The 22,865-nt window shown below is 41.3% G+C and overlaps 1 protein-coding gene across 2 annotated transcripts in view; it reads right to left on the bottom strand.

Moving 5' to 3' along the window:
• FHIT (fragile histidine triad diadenosine triphosphatase) overlaps positions 1–22,865 on the bottom strand; it is a 1,351,032-nt gene that overhangs the window by 250,548 nt on the left and 1,077,619 nt on the right. For both annotated transcript variants that reach the window (XM_059662896.1, XM_059662897.1), the window contains 2 exons: positions 4,279–4,424; positions 2,073–2,102 (listed from right to left, as the gene is read on the bottom strand). In XM_059662896.1, the coding sequence (XP_059518879.1) occupies positions 2,073–2,102; positions 4,279–4,424 (176 nt within the window). The remainder of the gene's footprint in view (positions 1–2,072; positions 2,103–4,278; positions 4,425–22,865) is intronic.

The raw sequence follows: 22,865 nt of genomic DNA, 5'->3' as shown, positions 1-22,865 counted from the left end.
CATATTCCACAAAGAATCAGAGATGGGTTAGTATGTGCAGTAACTCAGGTAAGGAATATTCTGTGATCTGTTAGAAACAATTGAAAAATGTCCAAGACAATATAATCTACTGATTTTTTAAAAAGTAGAACTGTAAAAAAAAAATTAAGCTAAATAATAATGGTGGTGATGATAACCATATTCCACATTTTATATATGGACACTACATGCCAAGAATTACTCTATCCTCACCGTTTAAGTTAACAAAACTATTTAAAAAACTTGGCCAGACATTTGGGACGTCAGAAATAGTCACTATTGTAGTCGCTTGTTTATTTTTTTAAAATATGTGTATTATTATTATTAATGGAGATATAATACAAATACCATCAAATTCACCATGTGCAAGTATACAATTTAGTATTTTTTAGAATATTCTCAAAATTGCACAGCCACCACCAATACCCAGTTCCACCACATCTTCATCACTCCACAAAACCCCTACCCACAAGCAGTCACTCCCCGCCCCTCGCTCTCCAGCCCCTGGGAACCACTCATCTGCTTTCTGTCTCTATCCCGAGCCTGTTTGTACAGGAACTAATTTTGATGTCCCCTTCAGAATTCTGAAATGAGATTTTGAGATCCTGTAGCCTATATGTTCGTATACATATTGGATATGTTTAGTATGTGCATATTACCAATCTGTGCAGTCCACTGATTTGGTTTGTACTTTCTCCCATGCTACCAGCTGTGCCTCTATAGTGTCACTTTCAAGGGCTGCAGAAATTTCATCAAATAGATATTGCATAATGCATCCAACTAATCTGGTGTTGCTGGGATTTACATTTGAATATTGCGTTCTTTACAAAAAACTAGTAACCAGGTTTAGACATGTGTGCTTTGCATTTTAAGAAGCAGTTTCAAAAAGCAGCTGCTCCGATTATACCCTTCTTGTTTGCATCTGCATATATACAAGCCAGGCATGGTGTGGGCAGCGAGGTGGAGGAAAGCTGTGAGTCCCCTCTGCCCTATCACACCACAGGTCTGGACAGTCAGGGTGCCAGCTCTTTCCTATTAAAAGGAGTTCGGTGACAGTCCCTATAGGACATTCCCTGCTCAAAAGTACTTCCTGGACATTCTATTTTAAAAGTTCCACAGTAGCTAAGTTAAACATTAAAGGCACATACAAAGATCGAAAGAGAACTACATTTATTTGGCATTGTTTGATCCAAGCATTCCCTGACACACTGACAGCCAGGGTCAGAGCCCCAGGACATCACTTTGCAAAGTATAACACTAGCACCTCAGCTTGATTAGCTTCTGATTTCTAGCACCAGAGTAGGGGGAGGGGGAAGTGCTTTCTAAGACTTAGGCAGGGGACCTAACTGCATAGGAATTTGCATTTATATGAAGGGGCTGAAACCCAGCTTTGGCATCAGCAGGTGTTTAGTCTTTTACGTTCCTGGGGAAGCAGGGGCTATCCTAATAAATCCTCCTTTCCTCTTCCTGCACATTTAAAACCCATCTTTGAGCTCCACTGACTCCATGAGGTTAGACTTTGGTATTGAGTTCAAAGGGAGGAAAAGTACGTGTGTGGGCAGAGAGGACAGAGAGAAGCAGGGGTGAGGAGTGAAGGGACAACCTGGGGCTCCCACAGCCCTGAGCCCTTCACTGGAGAAGGCAGAGGCAAAGCCGGCTGTGTGGAAGCCCGAAGGGGTGTCAAAGATGCCCAGGCTCCTATGGGACCCACAAATCCACACCCAGCAGTACATATGCTCTTTCCTGGGCATGGCCACACATGCAGTCCCGTGGCTGCAGTTTCTGTTTTAAGACTCCTTGATTTAGTTTCTGTTTTAGCAGGTGCACAATAATGATTTTATTACAAAAGGTGAACGTCTTGTAAACTAATGGGAAACATATTGCTTGGCAGAGTTTTTAATGTCAGGATTTATGTCCCTAACACGGAGGGTCTCTCTCTCTGACCTCAAAGATGACACAATGAAACAGCAATGTGCTGCCATGACTCAGTGTGAGTTTCTATTAGTTCTCATAATCGCCCCTGATTCATTTGTATGCGTATAATGAGCACTCACCTTCACAGTCTGTCCAGCTTCGGGGCCATCCTACAAGGAGGGGAAAAACACAGAGGTGAGAACAGAGCTGGTATCTCCAGCTTATTCAGAAATATCCCCTGTTAATAATTTAGGTCCAATTTCATTGTGTGTTCATTTACATTATTCTCCTGGGAACCATTCGCTTCAAATGTGTGGGACCAAGCAGTTCTCCATTTCTACCTGAGAGTAAGTCAGAAGTGATGTATAAAAATGACATAAATTATCCAGTGAGCCAACCCCTTGCTGCTTTTCATGCTCTTTGCTCTTGGCTATGGTTTCAGTTGCATTAAAGGGAGGTGAAGTATCACACATTTTGGTTATCTTTAAATCAGATGTAGTTTAATTAAGGTCTGACTACTTTAAAACTCTGCTCAGGAAATCTGCTATAAACATAATTCATTAAGCAAGAATATGGGTTGTCTCACATGGGACTGGCATCCCAGAGCACGCCCTACCTGGCTGTTCTGACCTTGGGGGAGAGATGGGAGTGTTCATTATGGCCGGGCCTTCTGGCTCCTTCTCTCAGCTTTCTGAAGCCCCACAGAAGTATTTGCTTAGTTGAAAATGAACAACCTCACCCAGTCACCAGGCATCATACAAAGTCAAAGTGAGGGCTGAGCAGCTTTGGGATCTCAGAGCAAGCAATGTGTCTACAATCAGAAATTCCAAACTGAACTAGAGCACTGCAACTTTAGGCAAGTCTTTCTACCACTATGACCTACACTAACGGGATGGGAAATCTTGCCCTGCGGTGGGGCCAGGGCTTTATAACCTGTCGTTTTCAAACTTGGAGTCACAACCCACCAGAAGGTCAGGAAGTCAACGGAATGGGTTGTGTCAACACTAAAAACAAATCAGATAATAGAACAAAATCTATTAGACTATATAGAATGGGTAAACATTGTCTTCTGAAATGCTGGTTTCCAATGTGTATGTGCATGTGGGGGGTATACATGATTGTGAAATAAATATATATCTTACTGTGGGGTAAAGTTAAAAGAAGTTTGAAGGTACTCAAAACACAAGTCAGTTCTGTATTTGTGGAATTAACTTTGTAGTGAATCGTGTGAGATACCCAGTACTAGCCATTTTCTGTATGTGTGGGTTTCCTGTTAGTATTTCATTAAACGCTGACAGCTGTCTTCCCCAGGTGCCTTTATTCAGTCCCTCTGGAAACAAGATTTGTAGCATAAGTTTGATCACCCCACCCTGACCCTAACTGTTTGAGGAGATTCAAATGGTTTGACATACAACACACACACACACACACACACACACACACACACACACACACGGGTTTTACAGGGAAGTTTAAGTACTATTAACACAGACATAGTGGCCAAAAAGAATTTTTTATGAGAAGCAGATGAGCATTTCTAGTCAAGCCTTTCATAACCTGAAAATCTTGACTTTCTTTATCTGTTCCATTTGGTAGAGAGCAGAGGAGGGCAGAGGAAGGATGTTAGCTATTCAGTTCAGCTAAAGCACCGAGTACAAGGTCTCATGTTGTGGAATAATCCATAATCCATTTTCCCCCCAAAGAGTTATTGTAGAGTCACCAACTTTCAAAGCTACAAGGACTTTACTATGTATTGATACCCACGGGGCACCGTTTGACAAGTGTAGACTCACCTCTGCCTGAGGGTCTCCAGGGATCGGGGGTCTCATTTCCTTACCAGGCAGCTGGCCACATGAACTATTCAATCCGTGTAGAGTCTGACCAATCTATAATCAATCACTGAGACTTGATTTATAGACAGAGAAAAGGTCTGCTCTCTGCAGGCCAGGCCCCACCAAACTTGGATATCTCAACTCGACTGGAAGTTGAGCAGAGCTAAACAAGGCAGTGTTTAAAACACAGTCACCATGGAATGAAAATGTCTCGCCCAGCCCTAGCTCTAGTGAAAGGTATGGAATGCTGGAAAGCCCATTAGGTTACACGTCCATGACGCCCACCTGTCTTGTAAGCAACGCTGCCGACATGATCTCAGCTGATATTCCACAGTCTACCGTGGGGTCCGTGGGCAGTAGGGTGGTCCTGGATTAGTTCTATCCTTTTCTGCTATTGTCAGACATGAATAACCACAGCTGCCTTCCCAGCGGGCTGGCCAGTTCAAAGGGGGGCAATGCCCAGTGCTAGGGTTTGAAAGGAAGACAACTAATCTCTGAGCATCTGTTCACTCACCTGCATAGCAAGAGTAAGAGAAGTCCCCTGGAAATGCTTTTCCACCACCTTGCCGACCCTCTGGGTCGCCTGAAACAAATCAGCCGCTTCATCGGGACGCAGATCTCGAAAGCGCTCCACTGGCCGGAGGGGACACACCAGGACATCTGCAGGGAGGTCTGTTAAGGATCACTATGCTTGCTGTTTTCCCAGAAAGTGTATGCCCACAGGATTACACCCCTTTGGCCCAGGACCTGAACTCTCAAAGACAAAAAAATCAAGAAACAAATATTTATCAAACTACAAGGGGTTCAAAGAAGACTTGCAAACATGGTTTATTGCACTGTGAAGGAGAAGCTGGGATGAGCTGGAGAAATTCTTAGAAGAGCAAGGAACAGTAGTGTTTCAGAGAGACGCGAGTGCTGGCTGAGATAATTATGCCAAGAGGCAAGCTATCTTCGGGTCTATTATTTCCTGACCTATTCTAAAGCTCTGGCCTCTCAAGCAGCCCGAGGTACTGGGCTGGAAAAGCAACTAGAATAGCCAGTTGGTGTCTCAAACAAGAGCATCCTGATTAAAATTTTAATTTCAATATCTCTTTGAAGAAATATGTAATAAAAATATAATAATAATTTTATTTATTTTATTTTTAAAACCAGTGTAGACATTCTGAAAACATATAGTGCATTTCACTGATAACCAATAGATGTATCATGTGGTTGAACAATTTATGAGAAGGATTCTGCAAACTGATTATTAAGAATTCAAGAAGGCAGTTAAAAGGCCCAGATGGTTGAGCAATGTCCCGTGGTTCAATTCCCGGTCAGGGCACATGCTCCAGTTGTGGGCTAGATCTGCAGTAAGGGGTGTGAAGGAAGCAGCTGATTGATGTTTCCTCTCTCCCTCTCCCTTCCTCTCTCACTAAAATAATTTTTTTAAAAAAGTATTGAAAAAAAAAGAAGGCAGTTAAAGGTAAATCATTAATTTACGAAAAGGATTCCCTGCTGTTGCAAATACAGTGGGGCCTTGACTTATGAGTGTCCCAACTAACGAGTTTTTCGAGATACGAGCCGTCTCCCAGCCGATTTTTTGCTTTGAGTTGCGAGCTAAAATTCGGGTTACGAGCCAGCTTCAGATACCCCACCGCTAGTTGGCGCAGCGAACGTCACAGTGAACGCCACAAATCACTCATTCACTTTATGATTTGACATACGAGTAATTTGAGTTACGAGCTCCGTCACGGAGCGAATTAAACTCATAAGTCAAGGCCCCACTGTAAAAGTATCTTAATGCATTCTATAAGTTAGACAAGTCAACATATTTACATTATTAGTCTGAACAAGCAACACGATCTAGAGAAAAAGATATATACACTTGATCATTTGTTGATAGCAAATTAATATTTAATATTACATCATTAATAAAACTTCAGTTATTTTTTGTATTTGAAATCATCATATATGTGTGGATATATACATATATATACTTATATACACATATGCATACACATAAGTTATATTAACTTTTGCTCTGGCCTGGTGGCTTGGTTGGTTGGTAGCTTGGTCCCATACACCAAAAGGTTGTAGGTTTGATTCCTGGTCAGGGTGTGTAGGGGAGGCAATTTGTCATATTGATGTTTTTCTCCCTTTTTCTCTCCCTGCCTCCATCCCTTTCTTCCTCTCACTCAAAATATCAATAAAAACATATTTTCAGGTGAGAACTTGGACAAAAAAATGGTATATTAACTTTTGTTTAATTTTTAGATACCAGCAGGAGGTAAAAAGCACTTTAGTGTTCTTTTCAGTTTCTTTTTTCCTTTTTTCTTGTTTTAAGAGAACCTGCTGCTGCCTGGAGCTAAGCAGCTAAAGGTCATAATAAAACCACAATTCTACAGTCTCGCCAGAATCTTGAGCATTTTAGCCCATCACAACATTGATAGGACTCAGGCCCCAGGGAAAGTACAGTGAACTCAGCCCGACAGGTCTGCTTTCCGTAAGAGAAGCGGAAAAAAAGAGGGAAAGCTGATTAATTTTTCTCATAATCAGGAAGTTCATGTCAACAGTAAACTAGGAAAAGGAGCATTTGTTTAATCTGAGCTCATTTTTCAAGAGAGAAGGGAGGCCTTCACCCACAGGGCATCTGATACTTAGAAAGATAATTATCCTTTGGCAGGGCTGTTTTATTATCATGGGTCAATGAACCGTTTAGAAATGAAGAATTTCCTTTCATTTCCTTTTAGCAGATCGCCAGTCTCCACTCCCACTAGTTGCTTTTCTTTGTTAAAGGAGACCTTTCCCCATCTTCCTCCTTCTTGCATTAATTTACACCCACCCTGGGCCCTGACTTCATCAAACCACAGCAAGATGAGGACCCTGCACGCTTCCAGCCATCCACACAAAGAAACTGGGTGGGGAAGAAACAACATTTTATTTAAACAATTACTTACTATGAACACTGGTGGGATGAATCTGACAATCTTTGTAACTTTAGTCATACCAATGACATCTGAAAGGGTTTTCTCAGTATCATAAAAAATCTTATCGGATTATCTGTCCATTTTGTGAATCTGATGCTAAGGATTGGCTTGTCCAAATGTCTAATGATTTAAAATACTTATGGAACCAAATAAAAATGTCTGAATTTGTCAGATGTTTTATCCTGTGCAGTATATCCAACCAGAGAGTAATGCATCACATATATTTATTATTTTAATTAAACATTAATAATGGTAATACAACATGTCACAAAACAGTTAAATAGGGTAAACACATTCTCATCTAGGTGCCTATATTTCACCAGCCTATTTAGCAACACTGACCTGATATATACTAGGACATACTCTGCAACCCAACCCTTTGTTAATAAGTCATTTTATCTGCACATCACACACACACATTTCTATGAAAATAATAAGATAAATAAAGACCACTTTTCATATGGGTGAAGTGTTCATATGGGTGATGGATGATCATTTTTCTTCATTTTGTTAGAACTTAGAGGATGGCCAAAGAGGCATCTCAACCCGGAAGTGGCTGCAAAGGTGGCCTCCACACAACTCTAGAGGCGGTTGATGGGTCTGGAGCTACACAGGGTGAAGTTCTGGAGCTCTGGGCTGTGTGAGTAGTTGACCTGGCCAGTAGCAGGTTGACTAGCCACACTCCCTGGGTCATTCTAGAGCAGCCGTGGGCAAACTACGGCCCGCGGGCCGGATCCAGCCCATTTGAAATGAATAAAACTAAAAAAAAAAAAAAAAAAAGACCATACCCTTTTATGTAATGATGTTTACTTTGAATTTATATTAGTTCACACAAACACTCCATCCATGCTTTTGTTCCGGCCCTCCGGTCCAGTTTAAGAACCCATTGTAGCCCTCGAGTCAAAAAGTTTGCCCACCCCTGTTCTAGAGTCTAGACTCTAATCAGAAAGTCAGGATCAACCATTGTCCTTGAGTTCCTAACAGGAGTGGGAACATCTGGCCTGCGGGCCATATAAAGCCCACAAAATCATTTGGTGTGGCCCTGCCAAGGCATTAGGGGTAAGTCCATTAAATGTTTGACCAAATACAGCAGGCTAATTGTTAGGTTGATAATTCTGTATGGCCCGTGAATGAGTGATGTTATAAATATCCAAATACCCAAACCTTGGCAGCAAAAAGGTTCCCCACCCCTGCTTTAAAGCTATAGCACAGCGGTTCTCGACCTGTGGGTCGCGACCCCTTTGGCGGTCGAACGACCCTTTCACAGGGGTCGCCTAAGACCATCCTGCATATCAGATATTTACATGACGATTCATAACAGTAGCAACATTACAGTTATGAAGTAGCAACGAAAATAATTTTATGGTTGGGTCACAACATGAGGAACTGTATTTAAAGGGCCAGAAGGTTGAGAACCACTGCTATAGCAGAAAAGAGCCTCTCCCTAAACCTCACCACAGGCCACATCCTGACTAATGCCCACCCACCTCCCGACCGCCCCTTCCCCACCCTCTCCTGCACACTGTGCACGGGTCACGTTTGCTTTCTTTCTGTTCCTCAAACACAGCAAGCTCCTTCCCAGAGATACAGCCTTTATGCCCTGGCTGTGTATTCTTCCTAAGATGCATATGGTGGCTGCTTTCTTATTATTCAGATTCTGATTCCAATGCCGCTCTCTCAGTGGGACACTTAACTGCTGGGTGGTTTAAACTGCTGCCTGCTTACTCACTCTTACATCACCCTATGTTCATCTTGTCTTGGCCTTTGCCACCAGCTGGTAGTTTTTCTTGGTCGGTTGCCACCTTCCCAGGTGAGAAAATAAACTTGACAAGAGTGAGAACTTAAGTCTTGTTTACTGATATTTCATCACCGCCTATACCACCAGAGACATTTAATAAGTATTGCTGGAATGAATGAATAAATAATAAACCAGATCCCGATATCAGTCACCTTGGAGTACTAGAACCCTGAGGAAATTCACTTACTTTTCAATTATCTGTACAAGATTGGGATAGTTTGCACGATTTTTTTTTTTAATTCAAAGAGATTTATCCTTAATATCCAGCATAGTTAGAACTAATGTTGGATGAGAGCTAAGGAAATGTAAACTCATTTGTAATGTAAACTAATTTTCATATGAGCCCAAAGGAAATATAATTATGAAGGTAAAATCCTTTTTAAATATCCTTTTATAATTAGAAAGAAGTGGTTTCTAGAATATTAGGAATCTAAGATAAAATATGTATCGAAAAATACTGCTTTATACTATGAATAGGAAATGTAATTCATTTTTTCACTCAGCAAACTGTGAGCACCAGTTAGTGTAGACACTATGTGAGGCTCTGAGATAGCAAAGGAGAGAAAGAAGCTGCTCTTGCCCTCCAGGCCAGGCTGCAGGCACTGAGGCGGAGGGCTGCAGTACTGGGGGAGGCACAGATGACACATAGAAGCAGAGAAACCTGGAGCACCTTCGTAAGGCAAGGGTTCCAGGGTAACCATGAGTAGACTCCGAACTGGATAGATCAGTCCATGGCTGCCTGGACATATAAACGGGTTCATAAAGGATTTAGAGCAGGTAAGCAAACTTTTTCTGCAAAGGACCAGATGTAAATATTTAGGGTTTGGTGGGCCATATGCCCAAGCAGCCATAGACAATGCAAACACTAATAGGTGTGGCTATAAACAAAAACAGGAGGCTGGCCAGATTTGGCCCATGGGCCTTAAAGTGTCAACTCCAGATATAGAGGAATCGCATTCGAAAGAGCTAACTAAGGGAAATCGGAAGTACTGGGGGCCTATTCTTGTTTCCCTAAATTGAGGACTGTAATGCTAGCTTAATAGCATATTAGATGAAGATTAGAGTATCTCACAAAATTTAACTATCCAAGAAAAATATCTGAGCATGATAAAGCATATTTTTATTTGAAATCATCAGATATGTGTGGGTATATACATATACACACTTATGCATACAAACGCATACACACATGACCTTCTACAATGCTTCTGATACTTTCAAGAGCAATCACACACACACACACACACACACACACACACACACACACACACACAGGCAATCACAACCAGAAAATGTTATGCTATTGACACCATGAAATAAATCATGAGTGTTTCTGCCCAATGCAAGCCAAAGGCATTTTTGGCATCTCTAATTGGGAAAATGCAGCATATCATCTGCAAACAAGCAAGAACACCAGAGCTGTGTGCTATTTACAAATTCATCTGAGAATAAAGTACTTTCTCAAAATAAGTGCGTATGCCTCAGAAGAAAACACCATATTGCTGGAAGATGGTAGGTATGTGCTACATGTTTTTCCTAGACAAACAATTCAGGGAAAGCAAATTAATTCTGAAGAAGAGCAGACAGCGCTTATAATTCTACTACCACTGTTTATATGCCAATGATTTTAAGGTAATATCACAGATGCAGTGTAATTTAATATGGACACTCTTAGGCTTTGCTAATGGACAATTCCCATATCATACATAGGCTATAAGAACACACTTCTCCTGTGTTGCTTGAGATTAACACCACTGAAGAGACTCTTTAACCAACATGCAATGATAACCTTAAAGAAGTTAATCTACTCAAATGAATTTATTTTGTTAATCCTTACCTGAGGATCCCCCCCCATTTATTTTTAGAGTGAGTGGAAGGGAGGATTCGCATATTAAATGAATTTAATATATGTTGATCCACACACCTCACACATGAAAACCTGTGAAAGAGATTAGCACATGGAATCTGGTCTCTCCCTGCCATCTAAAGTAGAGACATACATTTAGTAATAACGTTTTGTAAAAGAAAAGAAAGATAATAGTTACAATTTAGTTCCTTTAGTCAACAGAGATTCCTTGTAGTAGAGGAAAGTCAGAGAAGAATTCTTACTGCAGATGAGAGCTAAAGGGGACTTTACAAACGGGGGAGTAATTCAAACAAGATTTACTGGCTCATCCATCCATCCCACAGCTAAAGCCTCTCTCAGTCCAGGGCTTGTACTACAATCGAGGATGCCAAGATGAATACAGCGGAGTAACTGACCTTGAAGAGTTCACACTCTAATGTCCCAAACTGTCATGCAGTGTAAACAGATCATTACAACACAGATGAGTGCCATTGATAGAAATCAGCACAGAATGTTGTGGGAGCAGAGAGGAGGCAGCATCTAACTCTGCCCAGGGGTTAGATAAACTGTTCAGGATGGGCTTGCATTTCAATTTTCTAAAACCAGCAACGGTTTCTCCAAATCTGGACCAATTCAGTCCTTGAAAATGGTCTAATCACTTATGGTTAGTTGTCAGGCATTCCTTCTTTGACCAACATCACTCTTCCATTTATATATGTACTTGCGTTTACTTAATCTCTCCAACCAACCCATAAAACACTTTGATAATTCCTGTTTTGCACTTGAGGATACTGAAACTTATAGAAAATAACAAACTTGTGCAAGACAGCACACACCAAATGTGAGACTAACACTAGACTTCAACCCACACCTGCCTGATTCCGAAGTCCCCGTTACTGACCACAGCTCTGTGATGCATGTGCTTTTTATAACTTTCATGGCCAGTCTCTGCCTACCCTCTTACTAAAAGTATGCCCTCCAGTCCCGGGGTCCCTCTCTTCGTGGGAGAGAATCAGGGATTTCATGACATTCAAAGATATTATGCAAAACTGCTAAAGGCTTTGAAACGCCTAGCCTTGAATGAAGGAAGCAGAGGCAACATGCAATCCCCTGGTGGAAGAGGGCCTCAGTGCTGGGCAGGGGAGGTGGTGAGTATGCCCTCATCCTAACAGAGACCTGTAAGCACATCAGAAATGAGAGAACTACCTTGCACCAGGGAATCACCAGGTGCAGAGCCTGCATTTTGACCCTTTTCCATCTTTGAACTTGGGTTGCTTCGGCTACCCCGGGCTGCCAGACTCAAGTAAGGTTAGATATTACGATCGATGCCAATGGATTACACTGTCAGACACACTGAAAAATCCCTTTACTTTTGGACAGTCTAATTATTGGGAGTCATTGACTTCCTCATAGCATCATTTATATCACCAAGGACTACTAGAAACCTGGTAATACCTTTTCACCCCTCTTCCTCTCCACTTTCACCACCAACCCAGAAGTGACTGTCTCTGTCCTTTTGGGTGTAAACGCTTAGTGTTTTTTGCCACATGACAGTGTTATGACAATAAGCCAGGCCCCGCGGTGAACTCTTGCTGACACACAGCAAACCCAGAATACACAGGGGTCCTCAAACTTTTTAAACAGGGGGCCAGTTCACTGTCCCTCAGACCGTTAGAGGGCCAGACTATAGTTTAAAAAAAAACACTATGAACAAATTCCTAGGCACACTGCACATATCTTATTTTGAAGTCAAAAAACAAAACGGGAACAAATACAATATTTGTATTTGCATGTGGCCCGCGGGCCATAGTTTGAGGACCCCTGATACTCACAGTTAAAGAAAGAAATCGGATGGAATCTTTGCACTAGTCAAGTACCTCAAGTTGTTGTGGTAGATGATTTACAAATATTACTCCAAGAATCCTTCCCATCCTATATGCCCCTTTGCAAAGTGACTTTGCTCCTATTTGCATTGAGAGGTAGAGTCTGTGTCCCCTCCCCCTGAATCTGGGCTGGCCTGTGACTTGCTTTGATCAGTGGGATGTGGTAGAAGTGTTGCTTGTGACTTTCCATATTTAGGCATTAACAGAATGTGTATCTTCTGGGTTTCGTCCTCTTGGACCCTGAGATAAGCATGCTGTGAAAGCCCAGCCAGCCTGTTGGAAAATAAGAATTACATGGAGGAGAACTGAGATCCCCCAGCTGATAGCCAGATGCTACTGTCAGGCCTTCCAAGCCCAGGAGAGCCACTGACTGACTTCTGAACTTCTGTATCTATTACCTATGGCCACATACTGAACTACCCTGAAAACACAGGGGCTTAATATAACCTTCATTTGTTTTCTTATGATTCTGTGGGTAGTTTTTGCTGCTGGCCCCACCTGGGCTCACTCATACACCTGCTTTCAGTTGGCTCAGGTGGGTGCACTGGGCCTCTACTCTCCATGCTCTTAAATTCCATCACCTGATAGGAGGGGAAAGACCACAGTGAAAAGAGGTATGAGCACTCAAATTCATGTAGTGGCGAGGGGCATTATTACAACAATCTACCAAAGTTGGTAATTCTGAAAGAAGTTCTGGGGATTTTGCAAATTAACAGGTGCCCAAGGTATCTTGCATGTCCTAGTGAGTGTATACAACCAAGACATTTTAGAGCTGGGATGGATCCTAAGCATTATCTACTCTAGTAGTTTCCTTGTTGGAAAAAAAAAATGGGAGTTAGAAACATTAATTGATTTGTTCAAAGTCACACAGTTAGGGACACAAGTGGAATTGAAATTCAGCTGTTTGGCTTCCCAGACCAAAGTTATTTTTATGACACATCAGATGGCAAAATGTTGCACCTCAGCCACATGTTCTAATGCTAAACCTCTGGCAGACAGCAATACTCGGCTGCATAATTCTCTCTGTGATCCATAGAGACTCAGACTCCTTGTCAATCCTGACCTCTGAGCAGTCACCACCAATGGGCATGGAACACGAGATGGACGTGTCCTTTCTGTGGCTCCCCTACGGCCTCATGAATGATGGAAGCAACCGTAAAGGCCCGGTGGAGTCAAGAACAAAGTGAAAATCTGTGGAAGTGAGACTCTGCCCACCTGCACCAAATGTTCGTTACGTTGCTACACTTTCTATTCAAAATTAATTTGATAAGTTCAAAACTTGCTCATCAAGGATAAGAATTGATGATGAAAAAATAATTGTATGAGCATTTCCATGACAAATATGAAATATTTAAGTACAGAGTGGTGACAGAGAAATGGAAATGTACTAATTCAGATGATTAATTCAAGAAGACAGCAGAATATTATTCTCAGACTTGCTCCCATTTATTTTTCTATATATGATCTATCCTAGGGATTCTGATTATAAAAGTCACTAAAATAAATCAAACCATCAAAATATCATTGATTCTGATGAGGCTGGTCAGCATGTGTATATATGAATATGGAGTAAGTCTGTATCAAATGACATGACAGAGGATTAGTCATTCTTCTAGACTAATAATAAAGAAGAGTCTATATTTATTTCTACTGCAGATCAATAATCAGTTCAGTGACATGCAAAGAACTTCTGCAGACCCTTGTAATGAATTAATTGCTCTAACAAATAATCCTAGACCTACTATTTAAAGTAATTCTTAATGTCACTTCAGAAACAACAGGATGGGCTGTGAGGTATTTTTAAAGAGAAGATTCAATTTATTTAATGCCAATAGAACAGTTGTGGAGCTGTGTACCAAATAGGTGGCATCTTAATAAATAATCTACTATTCATTAATGTAGGCACTTCTGTGAATTTTCTTATCAGAAAGGTAGAAATATTAACCCCCAAAATTAAGAAATACAATGCTGAAGAAGCAGCTTGCCAGTTTGAGCCATACCTTTCTTTACTGGATATTAACATAACCATTTCAGTAACTCAACGAAGACCATGAGATATGCATCAACCATAAGCATAAATGGCATGGATACAATTTTAAACAAATTTGATTTTCAGAATGTGATCAATTCCAGGACAGTGTGATTAAGATAATGGTAGTACTCTGATCCTACCTGGGTCTCAAGGCAAGCATGCATATCTATAAGAATTCCCATGTTTTGTCCTGGAGAACACTTTGGGCCAAAGATACAGTGAGCTGTCAATCACCCGTGGGCAGAGAAGCCAGGAGTCCTGCTCTAGGCAGATCCGCCCTGAGCAATCCCAGAATCCCTCACTGCACTGGCTGCTCAGAGGTGAGAACTACATTCACAGGGAGAAGTAAACAGGCTGCTTGCAAAGAAAGGAAAAGGGAAAAGGAGCCTGGAGCCTTGCAGCGGATTCTTTGGTTTAAATTTCACACATGATTCTGTGAATTCTTCAAGGCAGAGGAATCCTGTGTTGATTATCCTAAGAGAATCAGAATTGGCAAGAGTTCTGCTTATGTGAAACTAAACTTATGGGTAAAGTAAATAATAGCAGAAGGGGAAAGAAAGAATATATAATATTTGTCCGCTGCCTACTATGTCCTTTAAACTAGATACTATCATGCCCGTTTTTCCACATTCAGAAGTTGAAACTGAACATGTGCAACTATATAACCAAGGTCACAGAGTTATAAAGTAGAAGCCCCGGCTAAGGCCATGTGGTAAAACTGTCTTCGCTGTTTCAATGCCTCCCACGCTCATAAAAGTCTCCATGTACCTACTACAGCGATTGCTACAGTGATCCACCAGAGTGCTGGGTCCATGAGATGTTATTAGACACCACACAGAAAAACAACCTCCTGGTCAAAAACAAATAAGGAACACTGAAGGAAATGAAGTAAAATAAGTTTCCCTACAGCACTACTCAGCAGGATACTTAATGTGCTAATGTTCATTCTGACTTCCCAAGAAGAAGAGACACTAAGCAGCATTTCTCATATTTGGTCAAGAATAAAACTATTATAATTTTACTTGTTTCTTTCTTTGTAGAACATTGCATAAGACAAATACTTTAGGGGTGCTCACTGGGAATCCTGAGCATCATTTGCCTAAACATAGAGATACTGGAAGAAGGTTTCTGCTTTTTGAACAAAAGGTAAGCATCCTATTATAGGAGCAAAGCAGGAGGGCATTCTGATAAATGAACTGTGCTGAGAAATTAAGCATTGAAATGCATCAAATGGGATGTGGCGATCATTAGTGCTATTTGCCAACTACTTGAGGCTCTTGCCATGTCCAGGCACATGATAGGATTATGTGTCCTGGATCTCAGTGGTTGGGTGAAGCTGAAGGAATTCTGGCCGAGGATTTGTGAGCAAATGTGATATATGTCACTTACGGACCAGAACACGTAACTGCCATGTGAGACCCCAAAGCCCTCTCTCCTTTTCCACGGCACCAGCCTCGTTGGTTGTGCAGTGGGTACCAGACCATCACAGCTGGTCGGCGGGGGCTCTCTCATCATTCATTTGTCCTTACAGAAACAAGAGCAAGTTGGTTAAATAGGTTTCACCTCTTTTGCTAACTCCAACTAACATGTAGTAGCTGCTTAGAGCGGTGTGTTGAAGAGGATTCAGAGGCCCCGGCAGAGATCGGGAGGGAGGAATGGAGGGGTTTATTAGTTTGCGTGGCCATGAGGTTGGGAAGAATGCCAGCATACATACTAAGTATCTGCTATTTGTCAATTAAAAAGCAATAAAAACATTTTTCCAAGTCTCCCTTTCCCCCTTTCTAATACCATGGAGGTCAGGTCTGCTGGTAGGTCTTGAAAGGTCTCTGAGTAACCATTCTAAGAAATCTAGTATCCTTGCTATTGTCCTGGAGATACAAAGAAATGTGTAATTTAAATAATTCTAGTAAAAAGAGTATTGAAAAAGGAAGTTCTGTCACTCATAAGGTGCAAACATGGGAGTGGGGACAATGCTGAAAGAGTGCTCCTCAGGGTTAAGCGTTGGAGGGATATTTCAAAGAAAAGGAATAAAGTGCACTCAGCAGCCAAAAGAAATACTTAAGGATCATCCTCAAAAAAAGATATTTTTTTAAACTACATGTATATTCTGCTATGAGAATCACTTCAAAAACTCTGTGAAAAGCTTTTTAGAGTAGATCGGAAATATTAAAGCTCTGCAATTTACTGGAGATCTGCTGGAAAACCACAAGCAAGATCGATCACTTACACCCTCCACACATGTATATCCGACCAGCGTGTGAACTAGGAGAGAGCACCCCGAGTGTCTACCCCACAGGGTGACTGGGCTGAAACTCACGCTCACACGTGAACAGAGTCCTCCCAGGACACGTTCCAGCAGGTCCCAGAAAACTGGGATTCCCGCTGTGGGTTTGTTTATGCCACTGGAGAGCCACTGGAACTCCAACTTCCATCAGATGGTCAGCACAGCTGGCCAAGCCAATGAAGAAACCCACACTTCACAGACACCAGGGGAAGACAAACACATGGGCGACAGAGAGACTCTTTTGTGGGAGAAAACAGAGAGGCAACGTGAGGCAGGAAACAGGAGAAAGACATAAAGAGAATGCTTCGCAGGGAAACATTCTTAGAGGACAGGAACTGTTCCCTAGAAGACAGGTTCACTGGCACCCCTGGTGCCACCCACAGTGTTTTCTACAGAGTAGGCCTTCAGGGGGTATTTGGTGAAAGAGTACTTGGCACACATGCTTCCTCATTGCTTAATCTGAGAAACAATTCTTTCTTGTAAGTAATCCTTCAAGTGTTTCAGGAACTGTAGCTCCTGACAGACCACTGGACCAGACCAGACTGCACTTACATAAAAACCATTGAGGGAAATGAATTTATCACTAAAACAAACAAACAAATGAACAAAGAGCCCACCTGAGTTCCTAATCTAAAAGAGATCCAGCTAAAGGCATAGAAAAAATAAATACTAGTATATGATGCTGTCCCTTCGCACATGGAAGGCAGTGCTCGCACTTCAAATGAAGAGCATGAAGACCATCCCTTATTGGAGCTCAGAAAGATCAGAATATAACATTGTTCTCTTCTCTTTTAATAACAATGATAAATCTCTTCTGTAACAAATACAAGTGTTGAGAGAAAAAGTATTTCAAAAAGAAGAAAGAGAGCCTTAATTATTCTAAGTTGGCATTCGCACAGAGTCTGAATTAATCCCCTGCCCCCCTTCCCCCCAAACTCAGTCCTCCATGAGTAAACGATGTAAAATATATATTGTGAGAGTATTTTATAGTGAAAGGTGTTCAAGTGATTAATGAATGAACTTCTCAATGAATTACTGAAGGAAGATCATAAAGCCAAATTTGGGAGGAAAGGTAAAGGCAAAAACACTTTTTAGGTCCTTGCATGTCTTTCATTTATTCATTAAGCATCGGTTAAGAGCCTCCTACCTGGGAGGTATTGCGTAAGACACCGAACTAGAGCACACACCAGCCATATGCATCCCCTCCCCTACAAAGGCACACATTCTAGACCAGGGGTGGGCAAACTTTTTGACTCGAGGGCCACAATGGGTTCTTAAACTGGACCGGAGGGCCGGAACAAAAGCATGGATGGAGTGTTTGTGTGAACTAATATAAATTCGAAGTAAACATCATTACATAAAAGGGTACGGTCTTTTTTTTTTTTTTTTTTTTTTTTAGTTTTATTCATTTCAAACGGGCCGGATGAACAGACAAAAGGCAAGAAACAGGTCAAAATGTAGTCTCCACTGTGGAAGAGACAAGGTTGAGAAGAGAAAGCAAGATGCAATGGTACCAGGGGACGAACATTCCAAGCCACCCTTGCTAAATGGGGAAGAAGCTCGGCCTGTTGAGCTGGGGTGTCAGAAAAAGCAGGCTGTGCACAGCCTTGGTTGGTGGTCTGGATTTAGTCTACGTGCACGTGGAAGCCGTGCGGCATGTCAGGCAGTGGAGAGCAGAGGAATATGACAGAACCCGAGTTCTCTTTTAGAAAGATCACTCAAAATGCTGTGTAGAAAACAACCAATCAAAGCAAGGATAAAAGCTTAAGACCACTGGGGACGTCTTTACCTGAGACTAATTGGAGATTCAAAACAGGCCTGGACTCCAGTGGTGGCAGTAGAGGTGCGGAGAATACAAGATGCATGTCTGAGGCAGGAGCGACAGGACTCACTGATGGGTGAGGGCAGAGGAGAGAGGGTGAACAGAGGATTCCAGGGCTCTGGGTTGAGAATGTGGGTGGAGAGTGATGTACTTTAGGAGATCAGGGGAAGGGGGAAGTGTCACATGGCTCAAGAGACCTTTTCTTCTTGAACTTACAGTTTTCCTAGAAGCAACTTAAGCACTTCGCTAACCTGGTGTAGGAATAGACCTGGTGTATGAATCTCCTGAAATTGTTTGCAAAATCGGATCTGAGTGTGTGTATACTGTTCTCCTTTGGTCTTCTGCTTGCAGAAAAATTCTTAGTCTCCTGATTCCAATTAAGATAAGAATCACTGATTTAAATTAACAGAATTTTTTGAAATTAGTCCCCAAGAGAATGATTAAACACTAGCTCGCACTTTTATTCACTATGCTTAGAATCTAATAAACCCTCTCGTGAAGAGGGAGAGAAAATTTTACTCCGTGTCTGAGCAATGTGTTCATGAGGATGAACCTTCCATAAAAGACAAACTAAGTTTTGGGTTTTTTTAATGGCATAACACTAAAATCATTTTAATCTTATTCAGCAGTGAACAATTTAAGATGTGTCTCCTCCAACAAAAGACAGCTGGACACATAAAGATGATTGTGTGATCCATTCAAAATTAAAGAATAGGCTAAATCACTTACAACAATAAAAATGCAGAAAATCCTACCAGGAAAAAAAAAAGTGAAAACTCTAAGATTCAAATGATTTTCATAAGTTTCCAAAATAGGAAGCAAAAGACATTATCATGTCACTCTGGTAGCTTCCAGAATAGAAAAAGTTAATCAGGCAGCCTTTAAAAACAAAGAAGGAATTCATTTTAAAAATTAATTTAAAAAACGCAGAAACTTCAGCAATGAACTAGATTGCCACAGTGTCAAGAAAGCAGGCTTTGTCAAGGCAATAATTTGTATGCAAATATAGCTCAGTATTCATCACTAAATCTCCAAAGCCTGTAAAAGAAAAAGTTTGTTCCTTCCATCTGCCAGAAGAGGCTCTGACATCTTTAAAACAACAATAATTTTAAAAATACATTCACAAATATAGGATTTCAAACCAGAAACTCCTTCTAAGCCACTTTTCCCCCGCAAATCTCTTAGCCTTGTGTCTTTGTTAACACTAGGTTAATATTTACACATACCTCACTGGGGTGTATGGGGTTTTGTTTTTGTTTTTTTAATAACAGCATATTTCATACCATGAAGTAAAGCTGAACAAATGGTTGCTTTTTAAAATAGTCAATAGAAGTGAATTCTTTAAAGGCCTCCCTCTGTCCAGCATCCCAGTCTTGGCAACCACAATGGGGATATGTGATGTCAACACTCACCCACTAACTCCAGTTTCATCATTTAAACCTAGAACCTCACTCATTCCTCATTTAAAATTCCCCCCTATTTTTCCACATTCCACTCACCTACCCACCTCCATTCCCTCACATTATCTCTGTCTGTATTTTTCTTCCTCATCAAACTCTAACATTACTGGAAGCAGGATCTAGCTATAAGTTACCTTATAATTTCTTCTTCCTCTCTGGCTTTAACTGCATGAATTTTTAAAAACATAATTGGTAACAATAATTAAAAACCCATAACATAAAAACAAATACATGAAAAATATTTAGACTATCTAAAGTGCATTTAAGCTTTGCAACTTTTCTCAGCCCTTCCCTTTTCAAATTTTGTTCAGACAGCACAGCACATGATAGTTTGCCAAATGTTTAAATTATGATACCCAACAATTTAAAAGGATCTAAAAAATACCAACTTTAAACCAAGTTTCACACACACTTGAATTTCATTTTGTATGTAATTGAAAAAAGAGTTAAGCATGCCTGAGGAAAGCAAAAGTGGTGGAGACAGGTGCTCTGGCAATTTCAGAACAGCTTTTCATTTGTATGTTATCATTCTTCTTCAGGATCCTAAAACTCCCTCAGATATTTATATGCTCAGATATTAAAAACATATCTTTGGTACCCACCAGTCTCTGGCATGGAGAATCTGATATTGGCCCCAATATCTCTCATCACCAACATCACCATCATCACCACCATCTTTGCCATCATTACTTAAAACAAGGTTAAAATTGCTTGAATCACCACCATTTTTGCTAAAAGAAGTGTCTGAAATTTCTTCTTGATGACTAACTGTTCCTCTAATACCGTGGTCGGCAAACCCTGGCTTGCGAGCCACATGTGGCTCTTTGGCCCCTTGAGTGTGGCTCTTCCACAAAATACCACGTGCGGGCGTGCACATACAGTGCGATTGAAACTTTGTGGCCCATGCGCAGAAGTCGGTATTTTGTGGAAGAGCCAGTATTTTGTGGAAGAGCCACACTCAAGGGGCCAAAGAGCTGCATGTGGCTCGCGAGCCGCGGTTTGCTGACCACTGCTCTAGTAGATAGCAACCTCAAGTACTACGCCATGGAGTAGAGAGGTTCTACCATCACTAATGTTTCTTACTCAGAATCTCAGCTAGTTCATCTTAATCTACAAAAAGGAAAACAAAAGCAAGAATAAGTCAAATGGAGAGAGAGTAGTAGTAAGGATTTTCAATGTTATTGATATCCCCATGTCCATAATAATGTACCTAATATAGATCATTGGCTACAGAGTGTTACCCAGTGGAACTTCTGCAATGAAAGAAATGCTCTCTATCCGACACTGTCCAGTGTGGTCTGACAACCGGTAATAATGGGCAAACTGAAAAACCACGTCCCAAGGTGGGCAGACACTACTCGCATGGTTATTCTAAGAGAAACTAGAAGTTTGAATGCTACATGTAATTCCCTCAGAGTTAACTTCCGGCAACTGCAGGCAGCCCTCATCTCACATGATTCCAACATGCACACATTCCACTGTCCACAGTTTACTTAAATCACATCAGTTCCCACACAGAGTCAGTCACTGTGGCTTATTACCTTGGAGCCAATGCATACAGTACTAATCCACCAGGAGGGCCCCAGTCCACAAGTCACTATGCTTAATAACAGATGTGCCCAGTGGCCAGTGACCAAGCCTGCCACTTCCCTTAACTCTGTCAGTGATTGGTCCCTGTCTCTGTCACTCGGTCACATACAGCCCGCAAGCCTCCTGGTCTTCCACTGATGAGCCCCAATGACACTTGACAACAATGGCCAACAAATATGAAAGTGAGACAGAAACAAAGAGCAGTGATGCTGGACTTGACATGAACATCAAATGTAGATGCAGTGATAGGAGAAATAGCTGTGCAGACAGGAACTCAGGGAAGGCAAACTTATCGGCACACGTGCAGGATGTGGTTATGCTGAAAAGGAGGAAGATGCACAGAGGACGTGATGCCAGTAAACAAATTCACATTGTCAAAAACTTCACCATATTTCACTACATTGAAGCACAAAGGATAAAACGTTGCAAACTGATGCAGACTCAGAAAGGAGTATGAGAATTTGCCGAAGCACAGAAAAGATGCTCTCTCTATTTTAAATTGTGCGACCACAAAAAGCAGGCAAGCACTCTTCAAACTATTCTTGAGAAACGTTTTCCAAAGAAAATAAGCACTTAAATGCTCAATGTTTCTAATGTTTTAACTTACTTTGTACTGAATATGTATTAGTCTTAATATTTTTATTTCCCAATATGCATTAACAAACAAGAGTTTTAGGTGTTTTAACAAAAATTTTAACGGTCACGGAACAATCATAATTCTCCCCATGGATAATTGTAATGGCTTTGCATGGTTTTGGATACACACCGTTCATCAGCCCCACACTGCTGTGCACAGTGAACATGCCTGTACTCATATCCTGGACAGGACAGATAGAAGGTATGACTAATGGGTACAGATTAAAACCTGGGCCAGGAACTAGTGTCATACTCTACGTCAGTGGTTCTCAACCTTCCTGATGCCGCGACCCTTTAATACAGTTCCTCATGTTGTGGTGACCCCCAACCATAAAATTATTTTTGTTGCTACTTCATAACTATAATTTTGCTATTGTTATGAATCATAACGTAAATATCTGATATGCAGGATGTATTTAGGCGACCCCTGTGAAAGGGTCATTTGACCCCCAAATGGGTCGCGACCCACAGGTTGAGAACCGCTGCTCTATGTGCATTCCGACGACAGCAGGAGAGAGTGTGCTGAAGAAATCAGTTTGTAAGTGACTTTGGAAAGATATATTTATCCAATACTCTGTCCAGGAAGGTTATGTGCTTCTGAGTTTTCCCAACAGACTGTCTGGCAAAAACAAAGTTAAGAATTTATTTTTTCCACCCCAAATAGCTTAGTTGAGAACTGCATGTTACAAAACCTCCTGTGACCCCTGAATCCATCATTAAATCTGGCTGTTAAGCATTAAGCTTTATCTGCCAAATGTTCCCCTGTATATAACTATATGAA

Source organism: Myotis daubentonii, chromosome 14 (assembly GCF_963259705.1).
Source record: "Myotis daubentonii chromosome 14, mMyoDau2.1, whole genome shotgun sequence".
Lineage (NCBI taxonomy): Eukaryota > Metazoa > Chordata > Mammalia > Chiroptera > Vespertilionidae > Myotis > Myotis daubentonii.
The sequence above is the reverse complement of the archived record's forward strand: the minus strand, read 5'-3'. Positions and strand labels throughout refer to the sequence as shown.